At 53.8% G+C, this 27,078-nt stretch overlaps 1 protein-coding gene across 1 annotated transcript in view; it reads left to right on the plus strand.

Moving 5' to 3' along the window:
- SLC8A2 (solute carrier family 8 member A2) overlaps positions 1-15,077 on the plus strand; it is a 44,336-nt gene extending 29,259 nt beyond the window's left edge. Inside the window, 6 exon segments of the mRNA XM_017889271.1 lie at positions 2,723-2,826; positions 2,977-2,994; positions 6,274-6,398; positions 6,686-6,785; positions 11,948-12,226; positions 13,877-15,077. Coding sequence (XP_017744760.1) covers positions 2,723-2,826; positions 2,977-2,994; positions 6,274-6,398; positions 6,686-6,785; positions 11,948-12,226; positions 13,877-14,253 — 1,003 coding nt within the window. The 3' untranslated portion in view covers positions 14,254-15,077.
- The last annotated feature ends 12,001 nt before the right edge of the window (positions 15,078-27,078 follow it).

Consider the following 27,078-nt stretch of genomic DNA (forward strand, 5'->3'; position numbering starts at 1 on the left):
GAGTCCTCTGAGGGCGCGTCTGCCAGGGCGCAGTTGGCGTGCCTGTCAGTGTACGTCAGTCACTGTGTGTCAGCGGATCGCAGCGTGTCTGCGAAAGTGAGCGACAGAGGTGTGTGTGTGTCACCCTGTCAGCGTGTCACTGTGTCGGCAGCTGTCTGTGTGTGTCAGGGTGTATGAAGAGCATGTCTCAGGAGACCCTCCCTCCTCGCCGGCCCCAGCATTTCAGCACCGCGGACAGCTCACAGCCCTTGCCGAGGTCGGGGGCGGCCCTTTCTTTCCACCCACAGAAAATTGAAAATATCCTGGAACCAGGAGGGTGGAGGTGGGCGGATGTCCCCACATGGCCGTCTTGTGTGCGCCTGTCCTTGCGCGGGTGTCGCTGTGTCTTGTGCGTGTTTGTGTGTTGAGATGCGTCTTTTGAATGACTGCCTGATTGAAACTCTTCTGCTTGAAGTGAGTTGACTTTGGTTACTCCATTCTTTAGACTCTGAGAGACAGAGACAGGGAGAGAAGAATCCAGATAAAGAAGGGCGGACCGGCTGCGGTGACTCACATCTGTAACTGCAGCACAGGGGAGGCCAAGGTGGGAGGATCACTTGAGGCCAGGAATTCAAGACCAGCCTAGGCAACATAGTGAGATCGTGTCTCTATAAAAAATTTAAAAGTATCCAGGTGTAGTGGGGCACGCTTATATTTCCAGCTACTTAGGAGGCTGAGGTGGGAGGATTGCTTGAGTCCTGGAGCTCAAGGCTGCAGTGAGCCATGATTATGCTGCTGCACTCCAACCTGGGCAACAGAGAGAGACTGTGTCTCAAAAAAAGGGAGGGCAGAAAGATGAGAAGAAACTGAGACAGAGAATGGAGAGAGTCAGAGTCAGAGAGAGAGACTGCTGGAGAATCAGAGACAGACAGAGTCAGAGATGGAGAGATAGACCCAGAGAAGCTGAGAGAGGCAGAGAGAGAAAAGAAGATGGAAAATATAGGGACAGAGATGCAGAGAGCCACTGAAGGAAATAAACAGACACCAAGAGGCGTCAGGAGTGAGACGTAAGGTAGAAGCGTCTAGGTGGTACCTCAGTGAGGGGCTGCAGGGTGGCGACATCGCCACGGCTGTGGTGGGGGAGTCGTGCTAACTGACGGGCATCTGGTCCATGCAGTCTTGCCACTGCAGTGGGAACGGCTGTAGGGTGTGATGGCGTGTGGGTGTGGGCGGTGTGATCGGCTGTGCTTCCTCGATTGGGTGACTGTGTGGGCTGGGTGTTTGTGTTTCTGGGTTCTGGGGCCAGGCCTTGTGGGACTACATGGTTCCTACAGCTGAAAGAGTTGCCAGTGGCAGAGTTGTGGGCACTCTGGGTTTGTGGATCTTTGGGGTCAAGGGGTGTGGGTTGTGTGCCTGATGGTGACAGGTAACTTTTGGCTGTTTCCTGCCACCCCCTGGTTACCATAGGAGCAGAGATGCTGCGAAAATCAGTTAACATCAGTACTTGGTTAACTCTCCAAATCTGGTTGGGATGGAAAACAGGAAGCTGAGGATTTTCTGTGCTGAAGGACTGGAGTTAGCGAAATATGTATGGAGGGTGTGCTCCATGCCAGAGACTGTTCTGGGTGTTGGAGATAGAACAAAAAGCATAAATGAACTTACCTGGGGGAACTTAAATTTAAAAATGGGGAAGCAAATGGTAAATAATGAATAATAAACTAAATAAATGTTAGAGGGTGTTAGAAGATGATATTTAAAGAAGACAGGCCAGGTACCGTGGCTCACATCTGTAATCCCAGCACTTTGGGAGGCCAAGATGGGAGGATCACTTGAGGCCAGGAGTTCAAGACCAGCCTGGGCAATGTGGTGAGACCCCATCGCCACAAAAAATAAAAAATTAACTGAGTATGGTGGTGCATGCCTGTAGTCCCAGCTACATGAGAGGCTGAGGCAGGAGGATCGCTTGAGCCCAGGGGTTTGAGGCTGCATTGAGCTATGATTGCACCACTACACTTCAACCTGGGTGACACAGCAAGACCTTGTCTCCAAAAATAATAATAAATACACTAAAAAGAAAGACAACAGAGCAGTGTAAGGGAGTGCTGGGGTGGGAGCAGTGAGGGATTTCACTATTAAATAAGATGGAAGGAGTGGGCCTCATTGAGAAGGTGAAGTTTGAATGAAAAACTGGAAGAACTGAGGAAGTGAGCCTGATGGAAGAGTGTTCTAAGCAGAGGGAACAGTCAGCGCAAAAGCCCTGAGGCATAAGCAGGCCTGGCTTGTTCAAGGAATAGCAAAGAGGCCAGAAAGAGAATGAGTACTAGATTGCAGGGGGTCTTGTGGGCCATTCTAAGGACCTTGCCTTTCGTTCTTTGAGAGATAGGAGCCATGCAAATGTTTTGCACAGGAGAGGGACCCAGTCTGACCTTGGTTCTATCAGGATCACTCTGGCTGCTCTTGAAAGAACAGACTGGGGCGGTGGGGGTGAAGCTGAAGCATGCCTCCCAGAATGCTTTACTTTAATCAGACTCAGCTTCCTTACCAGTGCCTGGTTTTGTTTCTGTCAAATGGGGATGATAATAGAGCCTTCCTCCCTGCGTGGTGGTGAGGATTAAATGAGAGTCTGGAGTCTGGGACAGAGGAGGTGCTAGGAAAACTGGCTGGCTGCCAGGAGGGTTGCCTGGTGATTCTGGGGAGGGGACCTTATGCTGGGTGTTCTGCCTCCCCCTTGCCTCACTCACAGGAAAACTCTTCAGGTGAAGATAGTTGATGACGAGGAATATGAGAAAAAGGATAATTTCTTCATTGAGCTGGGCCAGCCCCAGTGGCTTAAACGAGGGATTTCAGGTGAGAGGTGACCAGTGGGCTGTGGGAGAAGTAAGGGGTCCAGGGTTGGGGGACTTTCAGGGGCTCAATTGCAGGCACTCCTTAAAGCTCGTGGACCTGAGCTTCGTGGGGAACTGATCTCACTGTCTGCCTGTCTCTGTTTCTCCCCAGCTCTGCTACTCAATCAAGGTGAGTGAAGTCACCTCTGGGCTCTGAGTGGGGAGGAGCCACTGGAAGAGGGCCTGGGGGAGGGTCCCAGCCCCAAAGCTACCCTTCCAGGTTGGGTTTGAGGCAGATTGGAGGTGAGATAAAGGCAGATTCAGGGCTGAGGGACGATGGGAGCTGGCCTGAGAGTTGGTGGTGCCTGTGTGAGTCTGAGATTACAGTGAGCATTTTGGAGGTCAAGATTATGTCTGTAACATGGTGAAACCCCCGTCTCTTGTAAAGATACAAAAATTACCTGGGTGAGGCCGGGTGTGGTGGCTCATGCCTGTAATCCCAGCACTTTGGGAGACTGAGGAGGGTGGATCACCCGAGGTCAGGAGTTAGCGAGCAGCCTGACCAACATGGTGAAACCCGGTCTCTACTAAAAATACAAAATTAGCCGGGCCTGATGACGCACTCCTGTAATCCCAGCTACTCAGGAGGCTGAGGCAGGAGAATCGCTTGCACCCAGGAGCTGGAGGTTGCAGTGAGCCAAGATCGCGCCATTGCACTCCAGGCTGGGGAACAAAAGCGAAACTCTGCCTAAAAAAAGAAAGAAAAAAGAAAAAAAACTAGCTGAGTGTGATGACAGGCGTCTGGAATCCCAGCTAGTTGGGAGGCTGAGGCACAAGAATCGCTTGAACCCGGGAGGCAGAGGTTGCAGTGAGCCAAGATTGCACCACTGCACTCCAGCCTGGGCAACAAAGTAAGACTCCATCTCAAAAGAAAAAAAAAAAAAAAAAAAAAAAAAAGACGATGTCTATAGTTGTAAGTCATCCAATCGGATCTGGGTTTGTGAGAGTGGGGTCGGAGAGGATCCAGTTTGGGGTTGATTGGGGTGGGGTGGCATTTGGACTGGAGATCGGTGTTGGGACCATATTAAGGTGAGAGTCACAGTGGAGGTTGTTTCCTGGGTTTCTGGCGGGATAAGATTAGAATTGGAGTCAGATCTAGGTCAAAGCTAAAGTTGGACTTTGAGGTGAGTAATAGAATTTGAGGAATTTAGGTTAGAACTGGGGCCAAGGTGGAGATTAGACTAAGAGTTGGGGCTAGGGTCAGTGGCTTGGAGATGGAAAAATCGTTTTGGAGTCAAGATCAGAATTGAGATTCGAGGTTAGGATTAGGGTCAGACTAAAGATTGTATTTGTTGGAGGAAGCAATACAAGCTGCTATAACAAACTGAACCACAAATCCCTGAGGCTTCACACAATAAAAGTTATTTCTTGGTTGGGCGCAGTGCCTCATGCCTGTAATCCCAGCACTTTGAGAGGCCCAGGCGGGCGGATCACTTGAGTTCAGGAGCTCATGACCAGCCTAACCAACATGGCGAAACCCCGTCTCTACTAAAAATACAAAAATTAGCCCGGCGTGGTGGTGCATGCGTCTGTAATCCCGGTTACTCAGGAGCCTGAGGCAGGAGAATCACTTGATCCTGGAAAGTGGAGGTTGCAGTGAGCCGAGATCGTGCCCACTGCACTCCAGCCTGGGTGACAGAGCGAGACTCCATCTCAGAAAAGTAAGAAAGAGAGAGAGAGAGAGAGAGAGAGAGAGAGAGAGAGAGGAAGGGAGGAAGGGAGGAAGGGAGGAAGGGAGGAAGGGAGGAAGGAAGGAAGGAAGGAAGGAAAAAAGAAAGAAAAAAGTTATTTCTTGCTCAAGCAAAGTTGTTTTTTGTTTTGTTTTTTTTTGTTTTGTTTTGCTTTGGGATGGAGTTTCGCTCTTGTTGCCCAAGCTAGAGTGCAATGGCGCGATCTTGGCTCATGGCAACCTCCGCCTCCCGGGTTCAAGCGATTCTCCTGCCTCAGCCTCCCGAGTAGCTGGGATTACAGGCACCCACCACCACACCTGGCTAATTTTTTGTATTTTTAGTAGAGACAGGGTTTCACCATGTTGGCCAGGCTGGTCTCGAACTCCTGACCTCAGGTGATCCACCTGCCTTGGCCTCCCAAAGTGCTGAGATTACAGGCATAAGCCACTGCACCCGGCCTCTCAGGCAAAGTTTTACGAGAGTGTTCCTAGTTGGTGGGTGGCTTTCTTCTGCCATGTGCCATGTGGCCATTTCATCTTGTGACTCCACTGTACCAGGAAGCTTTGGCATTTTACCTGAATTTGCTGCTGGCAAACAGGGCAAGAGAGTTTGGAGACTCACATGGGAGGTTTTTGGGGCTAAGCCTGGAGGGACTGATCATCATTTCTGCCCACATTCTAGTGTCCGTAACTCAGGCCATGGCCACGCCCAGCTGCAAGGGAGACTGGGAAATGTAGTTCAGCTCTTTGCCCAGGAAGGAGAGGAAACAGGTTCAGGTGAACACACTTCAGCCTCTGCCACGTGGTCAAGCTCCTCATGAGTGATGCTGTCAGAGTTGGGAGTTGGGACTGAGGTTTGGGGTCAGATGTAGGACTGGAGTTAGATCTGGAGATGGAGTCTGGGATTTGGCTTGGGGTTATTGATGCTCCAGGTTATGGTGAATGTTAGAGTTGGGATTAGGGTTTAGGGATAGGGTTGTGCTGAGGTCAGACCCAGGGCTGAGGGTTGGGGTTTGGAGTCAGTGTTGATGACAGGCTTCCATTTGGGGCCACAGTGAGAGTCAAGCTCAAAGTTAGGGACTAGAATTAGGGTTGGGCTGCTGCTGGGCTTGGAGTCAGGGGTCAGCATACTTTGGGGAGAGAAGTGAGCTCAGGACCAGGATGTAGGTGGGTCTGGTTCCAAGATTTGTGCCAAAATCGGGTGTCCTCCCCCTTCCTCACCACCTCAACCACACTCTAGGATGTTTCCAGAAACTGAATGTAGAGACCCAGCCTCCCCTATCAGGGTGGCAGCAATGATGATAATGTTGGTGATAATAATAAAGATAACAGCATGTATCGAATATTGATTGCGTGCTAGGCACTGTTCTAAGCACTTCACATGAATTAACTCGCTTAAGTTTCACAACCATACCATGAGGTAGGTACTAATTATTGTGCCCATTTTACAGATATGAAAACTGAGGCACAGAGAGGCTCAGGCATTGCCTAAGGTCTCACAGCCTCCACCCATATGAACCCCAGAGCCCACCAACTAAAGGTCATGGACCAGCCTGTGGGAGCTGGGCCTTGGGGCTGAAAGAGATGGTGGTCAGGTGGGAGGCTGGGAGGAGTCACCAAGGAGCTTCCCAGAGGAAGAACAGATAGGCTCTCTCTAACTATGGGGACAGGTAGTAAAGGCATCACAGGCCCAGTTAGGTAGGTCTCCCGGGAGTCTAACCCCCATCCCTCATGCTGCAGGGGATGGGGACAGGAAGCTAACAGCCGAGGAGGAGGAGGCTCGAAGGATAGCAGAGATGGGCAAGCCAGTTCTTGGGGAAAACTGCCGGCTGGAGGTCATCATCGAGGAGTCGTATGATTTTAAGGTGATTTTCTGGGGCCTAACCTTCCTGGAGTCTGGCCTGGGTCATTTCCTTGGGGAGGGTCTGGAAAGTGGGGAGCCACAAGGTTCCCAAGGGCAGGCCAAACGAGGGTCCCGCGTCAGGACCACGGACAGCACATGCCTCCCTTTTCCTCACTTGCCTTCAGAATTGGGGTGTGGAAAGTTGAGGACCCCTGTGCACAGGCTGTGAGCCCCCGACCCAGGACCCCACATGGAGATTCCCTGGTTGGCTCAGGGGCAGTGACCTCTCCCCCACCCTCTCGTCTCCAGAACACAGTGGATAAACTCATCAAGAAAACGAACTTGGCCTTGGTAATCGGGACCCATTCATGGAGGGAGCAGTTTTTAGAGGCAATTACGGTGAGCGCAGGTAAGTGGGGAGGGAGGAGAGAGAATAGAGAAGGATGGAGAGACAGAGACATAGGGAAAGGGGGAGAAATGAATGGAGAGACAGGCACAAAGATAAAGAAACAGTCCGGGCACGGTGGCTCACGCCTGGAATCCCAGTGCTTTGGGAGGCTGAGGAGGGAGGATTACTTGAGGCCAGGAGTTTGAGGCTGCAATGAGCCGTGATCGTGCCCCTGCACTCCAGCCTGGGCAACAGAGCAAGACCCTGTCTCTAAAAGAAAAATACAAACAGGAGAGACACACACACAGAAATACACAGGGAGAATCAGAGAGACATGGAGAAGACATGAGACAGAATGAATGGTGCAAACTGAAATGGGCCGGGGAGATGGAGAGGTAGGTATACGGGGACATAGAAAGGGCAGAGACAGGAGAGGTGGCAGCTGGAGCTGCTGGGAGGAAGCTGGGAGGGTTTATGTTTGGCTCTTGGCTGAACCGGGAGGGTTCCCAGCCTGGGCTTTCTCACAGCGTCAGGCATCAGGAGGGTGGGAACAGGTTAAATCGCGTGGTCATCCCAGAGAGAGCCTGGGTTCCTCCGTTGCCCTGGAGACAGTGGCCAGAGCATCCAGCTCTCTCCCACCTGCGCTGGTCATCACCCTCCTTGGCCTCAGACAGGCCCACACTGCCCCCTTGTGGCTAGAGACACTACGACACTTGGACCCACAGACGGTCTTGGAAGCCAACACTGGCCCTTTGTGATACGGATTGGGGAGACTGAGGGTCAGAGACAGAGGAGAGAGTGGCCTGAAGTCCCACAGGGAGTGCAGAAAAGGCCCGAGGTCGGAGCTCAGGGCTTCAATCTCTTACATAACATCAGGGTTAAGGCCCCAGCTCTTGGGGACTGAAGGCATACATGGAATTGTGGTTGCAAAGAAACTGGGCAAGCGGGATCAAAAGAAACCAGGCTTAGGGGCTGGAAAAATACCAGGCAGCAGGCCTAGAAACACCAGACTGTTTGCCCAGTAGAAACAAAGTGGCATCTCCCTCTGAAGCCACATTCTTCTGACATACTTCTAAGGGATTTTCTGGGCCTCACCCTGTGTGAGACATTGCCAGGGACACAGAAGTGATCGAGACATTCCTAGCCCTGTCCCCATGGAGCTTACAGTCCAGTGAGGGAGACAGACATGTCACAAGAGAGAGACAACCCAGAGTAGGCAGGGCTGGGATGGGAGACCCAGAGGAAAGTCGTGATGCGGTTCCTGATCCAGCCTGAAAGTCGGGGAGGGCTTCCTGGAGGGGGTGGCTTCTGAGCTGAGTCTTCAAATGGGAAAAGATGTCAGCCAGGAGGAGGGAGAAGACAGGGAGAGTGTTTCAGGCAGAGGGACAGCCAAGCACAGAAGCCCTGGAGTGTGCGAGATTATGGCACATTTTTTTGGGTGGGTGCCTGGCGTTGGGCGGGAGGAAGAGGTACCAGGACGAGGCTGGAAATCGGCAGATTTCCACGCTGTTCCTTCTGGGCCACAGCAGGGAGTTTGGGTGGCATTTTGAACACACTGGGGAGCCATGGAGGGTTTTGAATGGGGGAAGCCCCTGGAGCTAGAGAGAGCTTGTGGGAGGAAAGTGGAGAGGCTGGATAGAGTGTGGGCAGAGGCTGCAGAAACTAGCAGGAGAGGGCAGGTGCGGTGGCTCACACCTGTAATCCCAGCACTTTGGGAGGCTGAGGCGGGCAGATTACCTGAGGTTGGGAGTTCAAGACCAGCCTGACCAACATGAAGAAACCCCGTCTCTACTAAAAATACAAAATTAGCCGCACATGGTGGCCTGCACCTGTAATCCCAGCTACTCAGGAGACTGAAGCAGGCGAATCGCTTGAACCCGGGAGGCGGAGGTTGCGATGAGCCGAGATTGTGCCACTGCACTCCAGCCTGGGCCACAAGAGTGAAACTCCATCGCCAAAAAAACCCACCTGGGCCCTGCAAAGGCTCCTTTGAGGTTCATTCCATGAACAATGGGGAGACGGCAAAGGGCTCTTTGAGCTTCGGAACATTTCCTCTGGGGACTTAGTGGAGATAGAGGATGAGGTGGAACTGAAACGAGGTGTGAGGTGGTGGTCACGGAGACCCAGCATACATTGGGCCCTGGGTTTATAGAAACCAGGTGGTTAGATCAGGTGATTAGACCAGGGTGGAGGAAGAATAACAACATAACAATAACAGTAATAATAATCCTGATGATGACAATGGTGACCCTATCATGTCTCTCTCTCTCTCTCTCTCTTTTTTTTTTTTTTTTTTTTTGTCGTTGTTGTTGAGATACGTAGTCTCAGTCTGTCGTCCAGGCTGGAGTGCAGCGGTGCAATCTCAGCTCACTGCAACCCCTGCCTCCTGGGTTCAAGCGATTCTCCTTCCTCAGCCTCCTGAGTAGCTGGGATTACAGACACCCACCACCATGTCTGGCTAAGTTTTGTATTTTCAGTAGAGATGGGGTTTCACCATGTTGGCCAGGCTGGTCTTGAACTCCTGACCTCAAGTGATCTGCCTACCTCGGCCTTCCAAAGTGTTGGGATTACAGGTGTGAGCCACTGTGCCCGGCTGACCCTATCATGTCTTGAGTGCCAGACATGGTTGAAAATTTATTTCCTGTGTGAACTCATTTTAATTAATGTATCCTCAGTGTCTGGATCAGAGCTTGGTCACTTTGCGCTTTGTCCAGCAAAGAACCAAAAGCATGCCTTTTGGTTCTTTGCTGTGCGAGCACAGAGCTGCTGGAGGGGTGAGCAAGAAGGGCAGTCCTCGCTCCCTTAGGGGATGAGTCGGGTCCCATCTTGCACACAGAGGTGCTTTTGTACTTCCTTTACCTCCCTTCCTACTGTAAGCTCCTTGCAGGCTGGACTTGGCATGGAGCATCTTTGAATTTCTCCCAGGCACCAAAAAAAGGCCTTCAGTAATAACAATCAAAACAATAGTAATAACTCTGGAGGTGTCCGAGGCACCATTGACAGCCCTCATTCGGTCATCACAAGCTTCCCACGAAGCAGGTCCAATTATTGATCACAGATAGGCACCCAGAAGCCCAGAGGGGTAAGGACACTGATTCAGGATCACACAGTGCATCCAGGGTTGGACACCAGAGAGGTGATTTCAGAGTGACAGGCATAATCACTAGCCTCCCTGTAGAGGGGAGCAGCTGGGGAAGTCAGCTGAAGCCAGAGTCTACAGAATGCCAAGCCTAGGCGTTTGGGCCTGGGTTTGAAGGTAGTACAGAACCAAGGAAGGATTTGGAGCAGGGCAGGCAGAAGTCCCAACTGACATAGTGATGCAGTAATAGCAGACCCCTCACTCCCAAAGAGCGTGGCCTCCCTGCTCTGACCTCAGCTGTGTCTTACATCAGTTAGGGATGCGCTCAGCAGTGACTGGTCAGGAGCTACGTTCGTTCTCAGCATCCTTCCAGATGTCATGCGTGCCACACACAAGTGTGGTCATTGATTCTCATGCATTGCTTTATACTAATCAGCTTAGGGTGAGGTAAACAAAACACTGCATTAAGGCTTTCAGGTTACAGAAGCCACTGCAGGTCAGCTGGGCACGGTGGCTCACACCTGTAATCCCAACAGTTTGAGAGGTCTAGGAGGGCAGATCACTTGAGGCCAGGAGTTCAAGACCAGCCTGGCCAACATGGTGAAATCCCGTCTCTAGTAAAAATACAAAAAAATCAGCCAGGTGGGGTGGTGCACACCTGTGATTCCAGCTACTCAGTAAACTGAGGCATGAGAATCACTTGAACCCAGGAGATGGAGGTTACAGTAAGCTGAGGTCGCACTACTGCTTGGGTAATGGAGGGAGATTCTGTCTCAAAAAAAAAAAAAAGTCACTGCAGATCAAAGCCTGGTCAAATTAGGTCACAATAGGTGGTACAGCTCTAAGCATGAGGCATCCTTTACAAAGCTCAGAAAACACATCCGTAACCCAATGCCCATATCAGGAAAGCCAGGGCTTTCCAGAAACCCTCTGTTTCTATCTCATTGCCAGACTAGGTCAGATGGTCACTCACGGGAGGAATTCTGGCAAAATAAGTATATAGCCAGGGATATGGCAACTGCCAACTGCAAGGGATTCTGGGAAAGTGAATACCATATTTTTATCTGAGGCCATGGCTGCTGCTAGCCTCAAGGGACTCTAGGAAAGTGATTAATTTTGGCTGGGTATATAGCCCTCTAGCTGCAAGGGATTCTGGGAAAGTGAGTACATTTAGTGGAGACCGTGGCTCTGGTTAGCTGCAGTGAATCTGAGGAAGTGAATACTTCTAGCTGCGGACTGGCTTTCGGTAGCTGTGAAAGCTTCTGGGAAAAGGAATAATTTTAGCTAGGGGTATGGCTGTCCTTGGCAGCAAAGGATCCTGGGAAACTGGATATTTTTAGCTGGGCAGATGTGGCCTCCTTTAGCTTCAAGGGATTCTGGGAAAGTAACCGTTTTTATCTGTTGACTTGGCCATATTTAGGTGCAAGCAGTTCCGGGGAAGTAAATATTTTTCACCTGGGCCCATTCATACGCCTAGCTTCAAGGGATTCTGGGAAAGTAATGGGTTTTAGCTGCTGACTTGGCCACAATTAGGTGCAAGGGATTCTGGGAAACTAAATATTTGTCACCTGGGCCCATTCACACTCCTAGTTTCAAGGGATTATGAGAAAGTAACTATTTTTAGCTGCTGACATGGTGACACTTAGGTGCAGGGATTCTGGAAAAGTAAATCTTTTTCATGTGGGCTCATTCATACTCCTAGCTTCCAAGGATGCAGGGAAAGTAACTGTTTTTAGCTGCTGACATGGTGACACTTAGGTGCAAGGGATTCTGGGAAAGTAAATTTTTTTTACCTAGACTCAGTCATGCTCCTAGCTCCAAGGTATTCTGGGGAAGTAACTGTTTTTAGCTTAGCCATATTTAGATCCAAGGGATTCTGGGAAAGTAAATATTTTTCACCTGGGCCCATTCATGCTCCTAGCTTCAAGGGATTCTGGGAAAGTAACTGTTTTTAGCAGTTGACTTGGCCACATTTAGGTGCAAGGGATTCTGGGAAAGCAGCTCATTCAGTGGGACTTGCTGTCAGGAAGTTAGACAAAACAGGGCCTCGGTAGGCAAGGAAAGAAGTCTGAGCGTGTGCCCCAGCTGGGTCGTGTGCCCACAGGGGACGAGGAGGAGGAGGAGGACGGGTCCCGGGAGGAGCGGCTGCCGTCGTGCTTTGACTACGTGATGCACTTCCTGACGGTGTTCTGGAAGGTGCTCTTTGCCTGCGTGCCCCCCACCGAGTACTGCCACGGCTGGGCCTGCTTTGGCGTCTCCATCCTGGTCATCGGCCTGCTCACCGCCCTCATTGGGGACCTCGCCTCCCACTTCGGCTGCACCGTTGGCCTCAAGGACTCTGTCAATGCTGTTGTCTTCGTGGCCCTGGGCACCTCTATCCCTGGTAACACCTTGGGAGACTGTGGTGGGGTAGGCTTGGTGGGGTAGGATCTCAGATGAGCCAGGCAGGGGCAACACAGGATCCTGCTGAAATGAGGTGGGTGGAGTCACACAGCGCCCATGTGGTAGGTCTCAGAGAAATATGGAGGTGGGGCATAATAGAAGCTAGACAGTGGGTCCCCTAGTTGCAAGATGTGAATTGAATCGTCCCCAAAAGCACCCAGATGGAAGGTCCCATAAAACTAAGGTGGCAGGAAATGCTAGAAAGCAGACAATGGATTTCATAGAGAGAGGGTGGCAGGGTGGGGAAGAGACAGCTGTGGGGAGAGGGGTTCCCAGGAAGACAGTGCGAATGTGAGAGAAGCCAGTCAATCAGTGGGTTCCATAGAAACAAGCTGTTGATGCCCCATCCCCCAAGAAACCAGACAGAAGAGTCCATGGAACTATGTTGGGGGACATGACAGGAACGAGGCCAGTGAACCTCAAAGTTGGGTTTTTTTGGTGGAGTGCAGTAATCTCATGATCTCGGCTCACTGCAACCTCTGCCTCCCGGGTTCAAGCGATTCTTCTGCCTTAACCTCCTGAGTAGCTGAGACTACAGGCACCTGCCACCACACCCAGCTAATTTTTACATTTTTAGTACAGATGGAGATTCACCATATTGGACGGGGATTCACCATATTGGCCAGGCTGGTCTTGAACTCCTGAGCTTGTGATCTGCCCGCCTCTGCCTCCCAAAGTGCTGGGATTATAGGTGTGAGCCACCATGCCCAGCCAAACCTTAAAGTTTTAATTAAGATGAGGGGGCAGGTGGGGCGCGATGCCTCACGCCTATAACCCCAGCACTTTGGGAGGCCGAGGCAGGAGGATCGCTTAGGCCCAGGAGTTTGAGACCAGCCTGGGCAACATGGTGAAACCCTGTCTCTACAAAAAATAATAAAATTAGCTGGGCGTGGTGGCACATGCCTGTGATCCCAGCTGCTAGGGAGGCCAAGGTGGAAGGATCACCTGAGCTGGGGAAGATGAAGCTGCAGTGAGCCATGATTGCACCTCTCCTCTCCAACCTGGGCAACAGAGCAGGACCCTGTCTCAAAACAAAACAAACAAAAAGTGTAGCCACGTGCAGTGGCTCACGCCTGTAATCCCAGCACTTTGGGAGACTGAGGCGAGTGGATCACCTGAGGTCAGGAGTTCGAGACCAGCCTGACCAACATGGTGAAACCCTGTCTTTACTAAAAACACAAAACTTAGCAGGGCGTGGCGGGCGACTGGAATCCTAGCTACTCAGAGGCTGCCGCAGGAGAATCACTTGAACCCGGGAGGTGGGAGTTGCAGTGAGCCGAGATCACGCCACTGCACTCCAGCCTGGCTGACAGATCAAAACTCCGTCTCAGAGAAAGAAAAAAAAATCAGGCAGTGAGTCCCATAGAAGAGAATGAGTCCCACAGAAAGCAGGCAGCGGGTGCCATAGAAAGCTGGCAGCGGTTTCAGTGGCGAGCAGGCGGAGGGGTGGTGATGGACTTTGCCTCTTGGGTTGGGGTCAGGGGCCTTGAGCCCACACTGCCCGCAGAAAGCAGACGACGGGAGCAGGCGGATGCCCGCCCCTGTGGGTAACGCGCAGAGCCCTTCCGACCCGCGTGTCTCTGCCCCGCAGACACGTTCGCCAGCAAGGTGGCGGCGCTGCAGGACCAATGCGCCGACGCGTCCATCGGCAACGTGACCGGCTCCAACGCGGTGAACGTGTTCCTCGGCCTGGGTGTCGCCTGGTCGGTGGCCGCCGTGTACTGGGCGGTGCAGGGCCGCCCCTTCGAGGTGCGTACTGGCACGCTGGCCTTCTCCGTCACGCTCTTCACCGTCTTCGCCTTCGTGGGCATTGCCGTGCTGCTGTACCGGCGCCGGCCGCACATCGGCGGCGAGCTGGGCGGCCCGCGCGGACCCAAGCTTGCCACCACCGCGCTCTTCCTGGGCCTCTGGCTCCTGTACATCCTCTTCGCTAGCCTGGAGGCGTACTGCCACATCCGGGGCTTCTAGGGCCTTGCGCAGAGACTCGTCCCTACCGCCCGCCCGGGGCTAGGGACTCAGCTGCACCTGCTCTTGGACCCTGGTCTCCTTTTCCCTCCAGACTCGGCCTCCTCTCCTGAGACTCGGCCTCCCTTCTCCGCCCCCACCCCGGGCTTTGATTGCCCCTGTCCTCTGTCACCAGTAGATCAGCCTTCCCTCTCCCTCTCGGGAGCCTCCCCGGTTCCTCCCCTGCGGTGACCCCAACTCCAGCCCATCCTGTTGGTGACCGTCCATACCCCTGGGGAAATTTCCACCCCAGTCCCCTCCCAAGGGAACCACCCCCAGTAACCATCCTGGGGATTTTAAGGTCTCTCTCCCTGGTCACCCAACCTGGCTCTTCCCCCAAAGTCTCACTTCCCCTAGTGACCCCCCACCCCATTTCACCCCATGCCTCAGAACCTACCCTCCCTGGGGGACCCTCGAAGGAGGCTGTCAGAGGCCGTCTCAGATCCCAGCCCTTCCCCCCAGCCCTCAGGGAGCTCCGCTCAGCCCCGGCGGGGAGGAGCGGGGGGGTGTGTGCGCGAGGAGGCCGCACACCTTTCCAATCCCTCCACTCGGGTTCTTGGGAGGACACTCATTCTCCAGGCTCGGAGACGGGAGGGGAGAAGTTTGGGGTTTCAGTCCCAGGGCTTAGCTGGAAAAGGCACATTTTGAACCTGCAACTTCAGACATTCCAGCGCCCCCACTCGCCCTCCACTACCTCTGAGAGCCTAGCCACGCCTTGGAGGGAGGGGCCTGTGTGTGTATATAGTGTGTTTGGGGGAGGGGGGACACGGGAGGGTGCATGTCTTGGGAAAAGGGGGTGACAGACTTAACTTTTGAGAGGGCAGCAGACTCCCTCAGCCATGAGAACCAGCTTTGGGGAGGAGGCCGGGAATCAAAGCGAGTCCAGCTGATCTCCCCTGACAATCTGGAAGGTTCATTTTGCCCTCAGTGCCAGCTAATCCGGGCAGGACCCTCGAAGAGGAGACCGAGGGTCCCAGAGGACCAATGCTACAAGCCAGCAAATGCTGCCACATCTCTGCCTGATGGGGGGTGGGGGTGGGTGGGGGGATGGGACTGGGCCAAGGGATCTGGGTGGGCATTTTTAACTTTGGAGGCCATCCATCTGTTGGTAGGCCATCCATCTGTTGGTAGGCCATCCATCTGTTGGTAGGCCATCCATCTGTTGGTAGGCCATCCATCTGTTGGTAGGCCATCTGCATTTTCTTACTGTTGATGTTTCCTGCCCAAAGGACACATTTGGGCAGTGCCACCCACTCCTTGGGCCCCTAGGATGACCCAGCTACCCCCATAACTTTCTGCTTCCCACAGGTTTTCAGCATTCTATCGTCCTGTTGTGCTCAGCCCCAACATCCCAGACCCGTTACCCACTACCCTTCTCTCCCCCGGCTCATCATCAGTCACTGTCTCTTTTCTGTGATTTCTGTAAAAGTTGCCATAAAACTTTGAAATTCTGCCTGAAAAACAGTCCCGTGGGAAGCTGGGATTCAGGAGGAGGGGGCTAATAAGGTCTCTGACTGAGATTTGGGCAACTGTTAAACCAGGTAATCTGGGTTTCTGCGGCCCGCGGTCGTCTGCGGGACACACCCACATACAGCAGCAGCGCCCGGGTCCAGCAGCCAAGCTCTTCCACTAGCCACGCCCCCACCATTAGCCTCGCTCCTCCACTAGCCACACCCCCATCCATCAGTCACGGGCTTCCACTAGCCACGCCCCTCCAGTCTCCACGCCCACATTCGTCAGTCTTGGGTTTCCCCTAGCCACGTCCCCATTAGTCAGCCAAGCTCCTCCACTTGCTACGCCTTCATCCGTCAATTACGGGTTTCCACTAGCCGCGCCCCCATCCATCAGCCTAGCTCTTCCACTAGTCACACCCCCACTCATCAGTCGTGCTTCAGCCACGCCTTCCTGCTTCAATCAGGGCCTTCCACTAGGCACGCCCCCATGCATGAGTAACAAACTGTTCCTCTTTTCGGGCATCCTGGTAACACAAAAGAGAGAGACGTTCATTTGCCTGAGCCAAAGAGCTGGGGTTAATGGGGTTTCCTAAATAAAGTAAGTCATTTTCTCAGATCCTACAGGAGGAGGGGTGTGTGTGTGTGTGTGTGTGTTGTGCCAAAGGACACAGCCTGTGTAAAGGTGTGGAGTTGTGAGATAAGGCTTTTTCAGGGCCCTGGAAATGGTTATCATGAACGAGGTACGGGGTGCGTGGGGAGTGAACTTGAGGACAATCGTAAGAGACTTTATCAGACACTCTAGGGAGCTTCGAATTTATCCTAAGAGTAAAGGGGAGCTTTGGAAGGGATTTAAGTGAGGGAAGGAGGCAGGTGATTGATATCACCTGATTTATCAGACGTTCCTCCTGGCTACTGGGGGCTGGGAGACCAGGGACAAGGCTGGAGCAGGGACGGGGCAGCAGAGGAGGGAAGAGGGGAGTAGGGGGGTGGGAGGGCGATAGTGAGAAGGGAGTGGTTGAGAGAGAGAATGGATGGGGCTGGGTGAGGGAGTTCAGGGACAGCATCTGGGCAGGAGAGAGGTAGTGTGTTCATTCAAACGGAGTAGCCAGGGAGAGTTGGGTGAAAGGGCTACTAAGGAGTAGGCAGGGTTGGGTAAAACGAGGGAAGGTGCAGTACCCCATGTCTAGCAGCAGAGGGAGCAGTTGCCATACCTGAGCTAAAAGGGGTGAGCAGAGACACCCGAGGCTGCAGAGACCTGGGTACCTGGGTCTGTAGAGTAGAAGACTAAAGGCATCGCCAACCTGCGCTGGGGATGGTGGGCGCCGGTAGAGTAAGCGCCTCAGCCTCATTCTGCTCCCACCTGCTAGTCTGCTGCCACTTCCTCCCACTGGCCACACCCAACCTGAAGTCCCAGGTCAAGACGATAGGCCCGCAGCATGGTGGCTCACGCCTGTAATCCCAGCTCCTTGGGAAGCCAAAGCAGGAGGGTCGCTTAAGCCTAGGAGTTCAAGACCAGCCTGGGCAACATAGCGAGTCCCTGTGTCTACAGAAACTTTAAAAGTTAGCCAAGCGTGGTGGCATGTGTCTGTAGTCCCAGATACTCGGGAGGCTGGGGCGGGAGGATTGCCTGAGTCCAGGAGGTCGAGGCTGCCGTGAGCTAAGACTGCACCACTGCACTCCAGCCTGAGTGACAGAGCAAGACCCTGTCTCAAAAAAAATAAAAATAAAAAATCAACCTTTGGCTTTAGGCCTTGATGAGAACAGGTTCGTGGAAGGTGTAGGGGCAGAAGGTGCGCTGATCTGCAGTGGGAGGTGAGGAAACTGAGTCAGGGCATGTAGCTCACTCTTTGGAGAGTCCTGATATGAGGAGGGGAGGTTGCTAGAGGAGCAGCAGGGCATTGACTACAGGGGCACAGGAAAGCAAGTGAGGCCTGTGCTAACAGCAGCTGGCAGTGATGGGGACCCCCCAAGCATGATCTCCTTAAACCCATTGCCAATTCCATACATCACCCCATTCCACGGAAGAGGAAACTGAGGCTCAGAGAGGTGAAGCAACGCGCCTAAAGTTTCACAGGTAGAAGGGCAAGGATGGCACAGGATGAGGTCTAGGGTATAGAATGGGACAAGGGACACCTTCATCTTTTTTTTTTTTTTTAGATGGAGTTTCACTCCTTTTGCCCAGGCTGGAGTGCAATGGCACGATCTGGGCTCACTGCAACCTCTGCCTCCTGAGTTCAAGTGATTCTCCTGCCTCAGCCTCCCAGTAGCTGGAATTACAGGCGCCCACCACCACACCTGGCCAATTTTTGTATTTTTAGTAGAGACAGGTTTTACCACATTGCCCAGATTGTTCTTGAACTCCTGACCTCAGGTGATCCACCCACCTCAGCCTCCCAAAGTGCTGGGATTACAGGCGTGAACCATCGCGCACAGCCTGGGACACCTTCATCTTAACAAATGCAAACAAAGAAAGGGGGTGTAGAGTCTGGGCGCAGGAAGATGAGTAAGATCTCAGCTTCAAAGAGGGACACATTGAGAGCTTGGGGCTTGGAAAACATGAGGGCTTTCACATCTGTCCCGTCCCCTCACCCCAAAGGTCATGATTCTCACCCGGATGCAAAGAGCTCCATGGGGTCAGCTTGGGAGTGATTGGCATTGTCCTTGGAGGCAGCATAGCATAGCGGCTGACCTTCTCTGTGCCTCAGTTCCCTGATCTGGAAAATGGGTGAGAATGATGCTCATAGTACCTATGTCACAGGGTTGTCGTGAGGATTAAATGAATATATATTAGCCTCACAGGCCGGGTATGGTGGCTCATGCTTGTTATCCCAGGTACTTTGGGAGGCCAAGGTGGGAGGATTGTTTGAGCCCAGAAGCTCGAGACCAGTCTGGGCAACACAGTGAGACCCCATCTCTACTAAAAACGAAAATTATCCAGGCAACGTGGTGCACACCTGTAGTCCTAGCTGCTCCAGAGGCTGGGGTGGGAGGATCACCTAAGTCCAGAAGGTTGAGGCTGCAGTGACTCATGATCATGCCACTGCACTGCAGCGTGGGTGACAGAGTGAGACCCTGTCTCAAAAAATAAACAAATGAACAAAACCCAAGCAAAGCCCAAAGTCATCTGGAGGCAGAACTCCTTCTTCCTGGAGGGACCTCAGTCTTTCTTAAGGCCTTCAACTGATTGGATAAGGTTCACCCATACAATCTACTTCACTCAAAGCCAACAGGTATTAAATGTTAATCTCATTTTTAAAATACCTTTACAATGGCTGGGCGTGGCGGCTCACACCTATAGTCCCAGCTATTCAGGAGGCTGAAGTGGGAAAATCACTTGAACCCGGGAGGCAGAGGTTGCAGTGAGCCAAGATTGCACCACTGTACTCCAGCCCGGGCAACGGAGCAAGACCCTGTCTCAAACACACACACACACACAACCACTTCACATCAGGGCAGCACAGCTTAGCCACATGTACACATATGATTCACCACCACGAGAGGTACCTCTTTTCCCTTTGCTTCCTCTCTGCCCATCCATCATGTCCCCACTGGCCACTGCCTTAGACTGAGCACCAACAGAAGCCAGCCCACAGCAAGGATGGGAGGGAAATAGTTTATTTGGGAGGTGATCCCAGCAGGCACTGGAGGGAGATGGGAAAGAAAACGATTAAAGGTGGTGTTGAGGCCGGGCGCGGCGGCTCACACCTGTAATCTCAGCACTTTGGGAGGCCAAGGTGGGCGGATCAACTGCGGTCAGGAGTTCAAGACCAGCCTGGCCAACGTGGTGAAACCCCATCTCTACTAAAAATACAAAATTAGCCGGGCATGGTGGCAGGCGTCTATAATCCCAACTACTCAGGAGGCTGAGGCGGGAGGATCACTTGAACCCGGGAGGCAGAGTCTGCAGTGAGCTGAGATCGCACCACTGCACTCCAGCCTGGGTGACAGAGCAAGACTCCATCTCAAATAAATATTAAAGGCGGTGTTGAATGAGCAGGTCACCCTGTGGACAACGAGGTCTCAATCCTGCTGGGGGCCTCTCAGGGAACTCTGGAGTTGCCCCACCTGAAAACTTTGGGTTATTTACCCACTAACTCCTGTCTGATGGTGGCCCAGGACTCCTTTAGGGGTGCTGATTTCTACTGCTTCCCACCCTGGTCCGGAACACATTCAGGGAAGGGTCGCAGGTGCCAGCGTGAGAGATGCTGTTAGGTCCTAGGTGGTATGAGTGGGTCAGAGACAGCCTCTGCTATGATTACCTCCCAGAACGGGGGTCTTACTACCTCCCTCTTCCAGTAAGGCAATGCGTGGGCACCAGCACAGCACTGACTGTGCCCAGGTTACCCTCTCTCCTGGCTTGATGCCCCCAGCTCCCTCCTCGGCTTCTCCCAGGGAATCGGGAAGGGCTGGTACTGGCACCTCCTCCACGTTCTGCCGTCCCTCTGAGGATTGAAATCAGACACTAGGGAGGACTTCCAGGCACACATGGCCAAGGGAGAGAAGCATGGGGCTCCAGGCTTCCGTACCTCCCAAGGTACCTCCTCACTCTCTCCTCACCACGTTTGCCTCCTGTTCATTCCCTCCCTGCAATTCTCTCCCTGGGAAGTGCAGGGAAGGGAATGCCATGGGTGGTAGAGTGAAAGGGGTGGGTGGGGTCAGTAGAGGGGAACACGATGGTGGAGGGGTGGAGAAGGGGCACAAAAGAGGAGGGGAAGTTGGAGAGGGGGCAGAGAGCCAAGAACAAAACACAGGGGCCGGAGAGGCAGCAGAGACAGAGATACAGACAGGATGCAGAGAAGATGCAGACGGAGGAAGCCCAGAAACTCAGAACACAGCGCCAGGGAGCAGGGCGGGGCGGGGGTCGCAGGGCACCAGGGCAAGTCCCTCACCCGGTTCCCAGCACACAAAGCCAGTGAGGCCAACGCTGAGGGTGCGCTCAGAGATCAGAGATTAAAAAGGCACAGCTGGGCCGACAGAGCCCACGGCAGACAGAGGGACATGGAGAGACAGGGAGAGAGACACAGAGAGAGAGCGAGAGACCGAGAGGGATGGAGAGACAGAGAGAGATGGAGAGACAGACAGAGAGGGAGAGACGGAGAGAGAAATGGAGAGACAGAGAGATGGCGAGACAGAGAGAAATGGAGAGACAGCAAGAGGGAGAGACAGAGAGGGATGGAGAGACAGGCAGAGAGAGAAATGGAGAGACAGGGGGAGAGACAGATGAAGAGACAGAGAGAGAAGGAGAGATACAGAGAGAAATGGAGAGACAGAGAGAGAGGGAGAGACAGAGTGAGATGGAGAGACAGAGATGGAGAGACAGAGATAGAGAGACAAATGGAGAGACAGAGATGGAGAGACAGAGAGAGAGATGGAGAGACAGAGAGATGGAGAGACGGAGAGAGAGATGGAGAGACAGATGGAGAGACAGAGAGGGAGAGACAGAGAGACAGGGACAGAGAAAGAGACAGAGTTATAGAGAGATACAGCAACAAAGATAGACAGTGAAGGGGACAGACACAGAGACAGAGTCAGAGATGGAAAGAGACTCAGTGAGAGAGAGACAGACAGAAGGAGAGAAGGAGAGAGGGTGAGGAAAAGGAGGAGGAGGAGGAGGCGGAGGAGGACGGACCAGAGACGGGACCCAGAGGCACAGCGAGAAACTGGCAAAGGAAAGCAGATTCCAACAAAAAAGACAGGGAGGGCAAGGAGAGATAGAAATGGAAGGAAAAGGGGGAGAGAGGGGTCTCGGTGGGAGCCGCAGCCTGTGCCCCGCCCCCCGCCCGGGTCAGGCCAGGTCCTCCCCGCTGCTGCTGAGCCGTGGCTAATGGTATGATTGCTTGGTGGGGCGGGAGGGGAAGGGGGTGGCAGGCATTTGTCAGGGCCGGTGACAAATGAGCCACCGGAGTCTGGGCTCGGGTAATGGATGGCGCGGCCGGTGGGCGGAGGGGCGGGCGCGGGGTGGGGGGCCCCCGCCAAGATAAATGTTTCCTTCTCCTGGAGCTGGGCCAGGCAGTGGGAGGATGGGGAGGGGGCGATGTATTTATGACAGGCCTGGGTGGAGGAGAGGGGGGAGAGCCAGGGGGACAGAAGCCCAGCGGGGATACGGTGGGAGGGGACCGAGCGGGCACAGGGAGGTGGAGAGAGGGAGAGGAAAGGAGGGAGAAGACACAGAGGCCCCTGGAGAGAGAGATCAAGATGGATAGAAAGAGAGATAAGAAAGACGAGACAGAGAAGACATCCAGACAAAGAGATACAGAGATACAGGAAAAAAAAAAAAAAGAAAGAAAAAGGACAGCCAGGAGACAGACAGACAGATACAGTCCAGGCGGAGATGGAGACAGAGACGGCCTGTCTTTTAGGATCCCTTCTTCCCCCACCCTCCTGAGCAGAGACACAGATTCTTAGTTAGAGAGAGCCTGGAATGAGGAGGAGGAACCACACCTGGGCCCCCAGAAGGAGGCAGACAGACACAGAGCTGTTGATAAAGAGGGGAAACTGAGGCACGGGGCTAGCAGGCCCAAGAGAGAGGACAGGAGGAACCCAAGGTGGATCCTCGCTCATTCGGTCTGCTCCTGCAGGCTTTCAGAGGGGATCCTGGGGACCACTGAGGATCCCCGGTGGGCGTGGCTGCCTGGTGGGCATAGCCCCAGCGGTCGGTGCTCAGGCTGGGGCACTGAGGGGCCAGTCCGCTGAGAGATCGCCCAGCCTGTGCTGGGGAGACCCGCGAGGTCCCCCAGATCTACTCATAGAGGGCTCCACGCTTCCCGTCTGTAAAACAGGTGCAGGGCAGGGCTAGAGGGCGGAGACCCCTGCAGGCTGGGAGCTGGGGTCACTCTGATGCCAGCCGGGGGCCACTCAGCTGGGCAGGGAAGATGCTTCCAGACACTTTCACGGAGAGGCCCAAGCACCACCCTTGAAGAGCCACCAACGGAGGCAGCCGCTACGCAGAGACACAGGCACCCCCTCCAGCACAAGGCCTGGCTGCCACCTGCTCCTTCCCCCTGGGAACAGAAGGGTCCCAGGACTATTTAAGGGAGACAGCCAGGAAGAGGAAAGTGAGAGAGAGAGAGAGAGAGAGAGAAAGACAAACAGACGGAGGGACAGAGGGAAAGACTGGAGGAAGAGCCTCAGAAAGTCGGAGCCTCCCCTTCCTCCTCCCTCCGTCCCCGCCGGCATCCTCCCCCAATCAATTTCTCTCCCAGACATTCTTAATTCTCCCTTCCCAACATCTCATCTCTTTCTTTAATTGAGAAGATTTATGCTTCAGAGTCCAAGCCCCCTGCGCTTGTTTGGGGGGTGGCAGGGACGACTCCGGGGTCTCTATTCGAGCTCCTGTCCCCACTCCCTCCCCTCCTGTCTGTCTCGCTCTGTCTGCACCTCTCTCTCTCCCCGCACCCCCGTCTGTCTCTGTGTCTCTCTCTCTCTGTTTGCCTTTCTCTGAATCACACTCGTCATTGGAATTACCTCCCTCCCACCCCAGTTAAGCCCCGTCGCCATCCCAGGTGCCCCTTCCCTCCCTTTCTGCTCTGTCCACGCCCCCGCACCACTGGCCGTCAGATGAGGCCGCACCTGCTCCTCTAGGTTTCAGAATCAGCCTGGGCTAAGGGGACCTTAGCATGCACCCCCACCCCAAAAGCAAATAGAGGCAGGGACTCCTAATCCTTGCATTCCTCACCCCAAGTCTTGGCTGAGGGCGAGGTAGGGGTGGGGCAGACCAAAGAGCTTTGTGTCTTTAATTAAAAAGTGATTTAAATTAATTTTCTGCTCCAAAACCCCTAGCTGGGGTGCGCCGGCCTTGATGAAGGGAAAGGCCTCCAGACCCCTTCCCCTCCGACTGCCTTAAAGGGCCAGCCTCACCACAGGACAGTCACGGGGGGGCAGAGCCCGCCGGCATGGGGACCCCCAGACTCAGCCAAGACCCTGAGTCCTGGAACCCTCTAGCTTAACTGTTTCTCCATTATCCACAATCCCCCGCCCCCAGCGCGCATTGCCCATCCTGCAGAGGGGGGATCGAGGCTCAGAGAGGGGAGAGTCTAAGGAGACTCCAGATTCCCAGGTGACTCCTGGAGATGGCCAGGGAGGAGGTCCGTGGTGTGTCCAGGGGGCTCGGAGAAGAGAGAGCCAGAGAAAGGACGGGAGAAGAGGAGAGAGACAAGGAGACAGAGACTGGGAGAGCGGGAGACTGAGAAACTGGGAGAAGGAACCCCAGCCCTGGGTAGGAGAGGAGGGGCTTGGGGACACCAGGGCCGCAGTCTCTTCCTCTCCTCCCTCCACAGCCTGCCCCTTCCCCACTCCCACGGGGAAGTGCTGCTGCTGCCCTAACCCCAATCCCTCATGCTGTAGCTCTGTACGGCTCACCCTGGCTCACCCCCTATTCCGCTCCTTGGTGGTTCTGTTTAATTTCCATAAGACAGGAAGGCAGAGAAGCAGGTGGCAGCAGAGGCAGCGCTGTTGATGACAGTCCTGAAGTATGTCCTTGGAGGGCTGCCTCCAGCCCTCTCTCTGTCTCTGGATCTCTATCCCTCTCTCACTGGGTCTGTCCCCCTCTCTCTAGGTCTGTCCCCCTCTCTCTGGATCTGTCACCCTCTGTCTCTACATCTCTGTCCCCCCCCCCCATCAGGGTCCTTGTCCTCCACTCCCCCCATGCCTGTCCCCTTCTCTCTGTCCCATTCTTTGGTGCTATTCCTCGGGGTGACTTTCAGGATTTTGTGGGGGGTCAAGTGTCCTTCTGTGAGAATGGGATAAAAACTATGGGCCACTTCCCTGGGGAAAAAACAGAGGCACCCAGTCCACAGTTTCCCAGGGAACTTTCCCTGGGTTCACAGGTCTCCTGACAGCCACCTGCACACCCCCCGCGGGAAGGTGAAGACACCAGGGACTAAAGACCCCCAATGTAAAAGATGCCATGGGGAGAATGAATCCAGGGGTCTCCACCAGCCCCCTCGCCCCCTACCTCGATAGCCTCTTAGATGTTTCCTGGACACACCAAGCACCTTCTGCTCCCCCGACTTTTCCAGGCTTTGCACCTGCAATTTCCCATGCCTGGAATGCTCTCCCCAGGTATGTGCACAGCTCCGATGTCCTCTCCTCTGAGGGCTGTCCCTGGCCAGCCTACAGAAGCCGCCCTCCCCACACTGTTCTTACACAGCTTTGTTTCGGAGCACTGGCCATCTCCAGGCACTAGTTAATATTTATGCATCCATTTACTCCACTACCCTCCCTTCCCTACCCATCCCCAGGGAAAAGTGAGTGCCATAAGACCAAGAAGTTTGCCTTTTGTTCCCTGCTATGTCCCCAGAACACCACCTGGCAAGTAGTAGGTGCTCAAGAAGTTGCTGCTGCATGAATCTTTTTCTTGATCTCAGAACCTCAGGTTGAAAGCTCGCCTTAGGAATCCGATGAAAGTCGCGGACTTGCCCTCCAACACCTTGTGTGGGGGCCCAGGGTTTACCCCACAGACTGCGGGTTCCAGGGACTCCCTGAGAGCAGCTGAGGGGGCTGCAGGCTCAAGACAGGGGCCCAAGACAGTACCCACCACATCCAGAGACAGAAACAACACGCGTAGTCACTCCTACACACCACACACAGAAAACACACACACCACACAGGTACACACACACACACCACACACAAAAAACACACACACCACACAGGTACACACACACACACACCACACACAAAAAACACACACACCACACAGGTACACACACACCACACAAAAAAACACACACACCACACAGGTACACACACACACACACACCACACACAAAAAACACACCACACGCACACCACACAGGTACACACACACACACACCACACACCCTACACACAAAAAACACACCACACACCACACGCACACCACACAGGTATGCACACACACCCCACACACCACACACACAAAACACCATACACCACACAGGTACGCACACACACCACACAGGTACGCACACACATGCTACACACACACCACACACACAAAACACACATACCACACACCACACACCCACCACACACACCACACACCACACACACACACAAAACATACCACACACCACACAGTTACGTGCACACACACGCCACACACACACAAAACACACACCATACAGACCACACACACCACACATGCAAAACACACACCACACACAAAAAACACACACCACACACCACACAGGTACACGCACACACAGGTACTCACACACACAACACAGGTATGCACACACAGGTACACACAATACGAGTACGCACACACACACCACACATGCACACACCACACACACCACCCAAAACATACACACACCACACACATGCACACACCACACACACAAAAGCACACCACACATACAAAACACACCACACATACAAAACACACCACGCACACACATGAACACACCACATAAGCACCACACACGCACACATCACATACCACACACAGACACACACACCACACACACAAAACACAGACACAAAATACACCACACACAGGCACATACACACCACACACAATGCACACACACATGCAAGCACACACCACACACACCCGACAGACGCGCACGCACACACACAGGCGCAGGCACAGGGGCCCCTGTCTCCCAGAGGAGGGAGGGAAAGGGGTGAGGGCAAGAAGAGAAACTAAAATCTAAACGCTGGCTTCCTTCCGGCCTCCTGTCCTCTCCTCTGATTCCGTCCCATAGGAGAGAGGTGGGGAAAGGGAGAAAGAGGGAAACAGAGAGAGAGGTGAGGGGGGAGAGAGCCAGAGAGAGAGAGGTGAAGGGGAGAGAAACAGAGCAAGTGGGAGTGGGGGGGTAGAGAAACAGAGGGAGAGAGAGGTGAGGGAGATAGGTATGGGGGGAGACAGAGAAACGGAGAGAGAGATGGAGGAGAGGGAGAGACACACGAGAGACGGGGAGGGGGGTAGAGGTGGGAGGAGGGAGAAACAGAAAAAAACCACAGAGAAACAGAGAGAGGTGAGGGGGAGGAGAGAGACAGAAGGAGAGAGGTGAGGGGGAGAGAAACAGAGAAAATGGGAGGTGGAGGGGAGAGAGACAGCGAAGAGAGAAACAGAGGGAGAGAGAGAGGTGGGGGGAGAGACAGAGGAGAGAGAGGTAAGCGGGGAGAGAGAGAAACAGGGAGAGAGGTTGGGGGTTGAGGGAGAGACAGAAACGGGGAGAGAGGCGGGAAGAGGTGGGAGGAGAAACAGAAAAAACAGGGAGAAAATGAGAGAGAAAAGAGACGAGGAGGGGAGAGACAGAGACAGAGGTGGGGGAGAACTCGAGACAGAGGCGGGTGGCTGCCGGCAAGGGGAGAGGGAGACCCGGAGCGGGGTGGGGGGAGAGCG

The sequence above is a fragment of the Rhinopithecus bieti genome, unplaced genomic scaffold, assembly GCF_001698545.2.
Source record: "Rhinopithecus bieti isolate Rb0 unplaced genomic scaffold, ASM169854v2 scaffold_574, whole genome shotgun sequence".
NCBI classification, from domain to species: domain Eukaryota; kingdom Metazoa; phylum Chordata; class Mammalia; order Primates; family Cercopithecidae; genus Rhinopithecus; species Rhinopithecus bieti.